This window comes from Pundamilia nyererei, unplaced genomic scaffold (genome assembly GCF_000239375.1).
Source record: "Pundamilia nyererei isolate P.nyererei 1_Seehausen unplaced genomic scaffold, PunNye1.0 scaffold00073, whole genome shotgun sequence".
Classification (NCBI taxonomy): Eukaryota; Metazoa; Chordata; class Actinopteri; order Cichliformes; family Cichlidae; genus Pundamilia; species Pundamilia nyererei.
This window is the reverse complement of record NW_005187474.1, coordinates 1,501,696-1,506,477: the sequence shown is the minus strand read 5'-3', so window position 1 is coordinate 1,506,477 and position 4,782 is coordinate 1,501,696. Positions and strand designations below refer to the sequence as shown.

Below are 4,782 nucleotides of genomic sequence, written 5' to 3'. Positions count from 1 at the left end.
GGGCTCTGCATATCTTCCTCCAGCGTTACACCATGTTCAGTGCTGTCATATCCAGCATCTAATAATTCCAAAGCTGGAGACAAAGTTCTTCTTTCTGTCAGTTTCAATGACAAAAGACTGTGAGAGATTGAATGTTGGACACTCATAATGTTTGGGTGTGGATATTATTGAAGTCCTTTTTATTTTCAAGTGTACTTCATTCTTTAGTGGTGAGCTCGATGAAGGGAGTGGACCCAAAATGACCTCACACAGACAAAGGATTTGCACATATGGCAATATATTACTTTGTTTTGAGAGCACATGCTCACTGAATTCAGGTTAATTAATTCAAGGAAAGACACTGAATACACACATTCCAGGACGAAAATAGAGAAAGAACATGGCTGCGTAAATTTACCCCAAAGACAATTTATCGTTCTGCTCCGATAAAAAGTGTCTCCTACTTGCAGGAACACTAAAGCTCACCGTGACAGGGAAAATGCAGCGTTGCCAGTACATACCTATCTTTGTGGCATAAACACACGCACCTACACACACACACACACACACACACACACACACACACACACACACACACACACACACACACACACACACACACACACACACACACAGTACATACATAATGTAATGCATGACAAAGCAAGAGGTACCACCCTATAAATCCTATCCATATCTGGCAGCTGATACTGTGCAACTTCAAAGCTATACTTCATGATCTAGCTGAGGATCGCACTGCACATCCTCACAGACAGCCTGCCTTGGTATCAATTAAAGTAAGCAGTCCAAAAAGGGCAGAGTAAATCAAATACAGAATACTGGACAGGGGACAAGACACAGATGAGCAGTTTTTGGAAAACAGTCTGAGGAAGTTAAGACTGAGCATACTATCAGTGGATTTAGCGCCATCACATAATGCGTCAACTCTGATATCTTTTCCTAATGGACAGGGGATGAGTGATGCTTGAAATTATGTCCCCCTGCAGATGGGGGATGAGCATTCCTCCTTTCTGTCTGAAGACTGAGTTAAGGCTTATAATATGGTGGAGGTGACAGGAGCAGCAGAGCAGGAGATAGTAACTGTTTTTCCAAAGAAAATTAAACATCACCAGGAAACGTTACTTAGCAATAAACTGTGGTATTAAACTTGAGATAGAAAGAATATCTTAATGTTGAACCTAAGAGGACATGCGATATAGGATTGATGACTTTGTGACTTCAAAAATTATTTTTGATTTTATTTCCAAATCAATGTAAGAGAAAACATATTAATCTGTCACCTTGTTTGGAGATATAAGAATGACACAAAAGAATAGAGACTTAGTGGCGTCTGGCTGGGCCATTTAAGGACATTCGCAGAGTGGTCCTGAAGCCACTACTTTGTTATATTGACTGTGTGCTTAGGTTTGTTGTCCTGTTTGGAGCTGAACCTTCAGCCAAGTCTGAGGTCCAGAGCACTCTGGAGCAGGTTATCATCAAGGATGTCTCTGTACATTGCTGCATTCATCGTTCCCTTGATCTTGACTGGTCTCCCAGTTCCTGCTGCTGAAAAACATCCCCACAGCATGATGCTGCCACCACCATGCTCTGCTGTAGGGATGGTATTGGCCAAGGGATCAGTAGTGGCTGGTTTCCTCCCGACATGATGTTTGGCATTCAAGCCGAAGGGTTTAATCTTTGTTTCAGAGAATTTTGTTTCTCTGATCTGAGAGTCCTTAGGGTGCTTTTGGGCAGACTTTTTGGCTGTCATGTGCCTTTTACCGAGGTGGGGCTTTTGTTTGGCTGTTCTGCCACATAGGTCTGATTACTGGAGTGCTGCAGAAATGGTTGTCCTTCTGGACCTTCTCCTCTGTCTACAGAAAATTCCTTAAACGTCATGGCTTGGTTAGTGCTCTGACATGCACTGTCAACTATGGGACCTTATGTAGACAGGTGCGTACCTTCATGTTGAATCAAATTAATTTACCACAGGTGGACTCCAATCAAGCTGATCAGCAGAAACAGGATGCCCCTGAGTTCAGTTCAGAGTGTCATGGCAAAGGCTCAGAATATACATGTTATATTTTAATTTATTATTTTTAATAGATTTAAATTGTTTTGTAGAATTTTGAGGTGAAGAATGAATTGAATCTATTTTGGCACAAGACTGTAACATCACAAATGTGTTTTAAAAAAGCTCACAGAAAATAAACTGGAATCTTGCATCAAATGGGAAACCTTAGAAATTTAAGCTTGCCAGCTTTTTTGTAAATAGTGTTGTTGCAAACCAATTTTTCAACAAATTCAACAATTTTTGAACAAATTTCACATTGAGCCTTTATATCCTCTACTATGTATTAGAGTACCTGACAGTTTGTTGTGACTAAGGTAGAAAGGACTAAACATCCAGCACAAACAATGGAGATGGGTGCATCAGTATGAACAGTAGGAGCATCTGTGTGTCTGGCAGCCAAAGTGGTTGCACCCAGTTGATGTCATAGCTCTACGTGCTGATCTGCTAAGTGGAGGTCACAGCCAGCGATATAAGAAGTACATCTGTTCCACATACTGAACAAACTAAACGTTATGCTTGACCATTCAGAATGTGCAACAGATGTGAAAAACTGCTAATAATAATTGTTTTTGGCAAATTTAGTGATATTATGTTTAATTGACTAAATCGTGCATCACAAAAATGCAGCTAAATGAGTTCAAAGAAAGCAGCGCGCTCCCTTTAAATAAGAAATGCGCTGGAAGCATGGGCAGGAAGTTTAACAAAGACGAATGATCTGAAATGGCTGGTTTCTACTGACAATTTTAAGCACCGAGGAAGAACACACAAGAGCACATTTTTATATAACTCTACCTGTTTTTCATTAAACCAAGAGCAAAAAAAGAAAACGTTTAAATTCTTCTTTCCCAATGAAAATCCCACTTGGAACTGCATTAATAAAACCTGCATGGGCTCTGCAGGGGCCAGCTGTAATTACACAGTCTTGTTGAGGACACTGTGCACGGCAGCGCTGGTGTCACAGGACAAAGAAGAGCCACTGCTAGACTTAAACAGCCTGAGCTTCCCATCCAGGGTCCCAGTTAGCAGCTGTGAAGAAAAGAGAAAAAGCATGACATCATATTACGCTTTTATTTTTGCACACTTTTTTTCTAAAACCGTGTCAGACATCACTCTTCTTTTTACCACCTCTCTATTTAGAATACAGAGTTTCATAACGGCACAAACATCATGTTGCCAGGCCTTAACTCTGTTATATAACTTTGTTTATTCAAACAAGGAGATTGAGGTTCCTGCCAGCAATACTCTCAGTGAGTCAAACATTTGGAGATTAATAAGGCACCCACACAACAACACAACAATAAACTAGCATTAATCCACACCCTGTAGGCAAACACACACGCACACACTACACACTTAATGACATGTGCAGGCTGCACACAGACAAGCACTAATACAGACGATCAATGCTTGACTACAATTTTTAGTGAGACGTACACAGTGAATCATATGTCTCTATCAGCCAAGAGAGCAGATGAGGTTGAGGAAGCATTACCTCAGCACTCTGACAGTCCGTCAGAAGCAGTGGGAAACCCTCTATGTGGGCTTTGCAGTGAGACCTATAGCACATTTTTACATGTGCAATTGTTCAGAATTTAAAAGTATACCATATTATGGAAAAATAACTCAAGATAACTCACAAACAGCTGTTATAACCTCTATTTCATGCCACTTCAACCCAAGTTTATTTTTACCACCCAGTCTTAAAGGACAAGTGAGCATAGTCTTTATATAAAGTCACGGCCTCCGGGGCCTGAAAAGTGAAAGTGAATGCTAAGGTGCCTAATGCCTCTGGCTTGACAAAAAGAAAAGAAAAGAAAGAGATCTTGTTGTATAGAAGTCAGGGGTAAAACAAACCTTAGGCTCACATTGACCTTTCACCCTCAGTAAACATCTACATGATGAGTTGATGTTCTTAATTGTTCAGTTCTCTTTCATTTTTTTAGTTTAGTTCTTTCTGACCTTGGTGTTAATTTAGTAAATTATGGTGTCCTCTAGAGTCTTAAAGGGCAATAAGATAATAATGACTCATATGTGATTGACAAATAGCTACCAGTGAGTGTGTCCAGTAAGATCCACCAGTTACTTTCCATGTTTCAAAAACCTCAATGATGACCCTAAAAACATTGGTTAGGTCCATCCCTAACCAATGGATGATGTCACAGTATGTCCATCTTCTTTATGACACCTTTGTAGGTAAGTGGAGAAAAACAAAGAACCAATCAAAAAAAAACAACATTTTACAAAATGGGAATACTCCATCAGGGAGTTTTACCTATGGTGATTATCTAGACCTGAGGTGGCTGTAAAGACAGCATCTTTTTTTAAAAGCATGATAACATCAGGAATCTTGGCAAACAATGATTTGCCAAGTTGTGATAAAAAACACATTTGGTACAACAATGGTCCAACATTTTTTCCCTTGTACTAAAAAGGTTTTATGCGGGAGAAATAATCCTTTACCAGCAAGCAGATGCCTGTGCTGGGAAAGGGAGTCACAATAGCTGAGGTCTGAGGATGACTCAAACACACTAAACTGGGCTGGATGCATTTTTCCTTTGAAGGGTGAAAGTTGCAGTTTCTCTTCTATAGACACATTAAAGAATTCCTGGCGAGTGTGAATCCCAGAGATAAGTTAACTTCCTCATAAAGGCAACCCAGTGAGCACAAACATATTACATCTAAATATGCATAGTATGTGATCGTGAGTCTTTGTACACCATGACGTCCAC

At 40.1% G+C, this 4,782-nt stretch overlaps 1 protein-coding gene across 1 annotated transcript in view; it reads right to left on the bottom strand.

The window, feature by feature from the left end:
* Nucleotides 1-596: 596 nt before the first annotated feature.
* wdr27 (WD repeat domain 27) overlaps nt 597-4,782 on the bottom strand; it is a 44,271-nt gene continuing 40,085 nt past the window's right edge. The window contains exon 24 of the mRNA XM_005737098.1: nt 597-3,079. Within this exon, the coding sequence (XP_005737155.1) occupies nt 2,966-3,079 (114 nt within the window). The 3' untranslated portion in view covers nt 597-2,965. The remainder of the gene's footprint in view (nt 3,080-4,782) is intronic.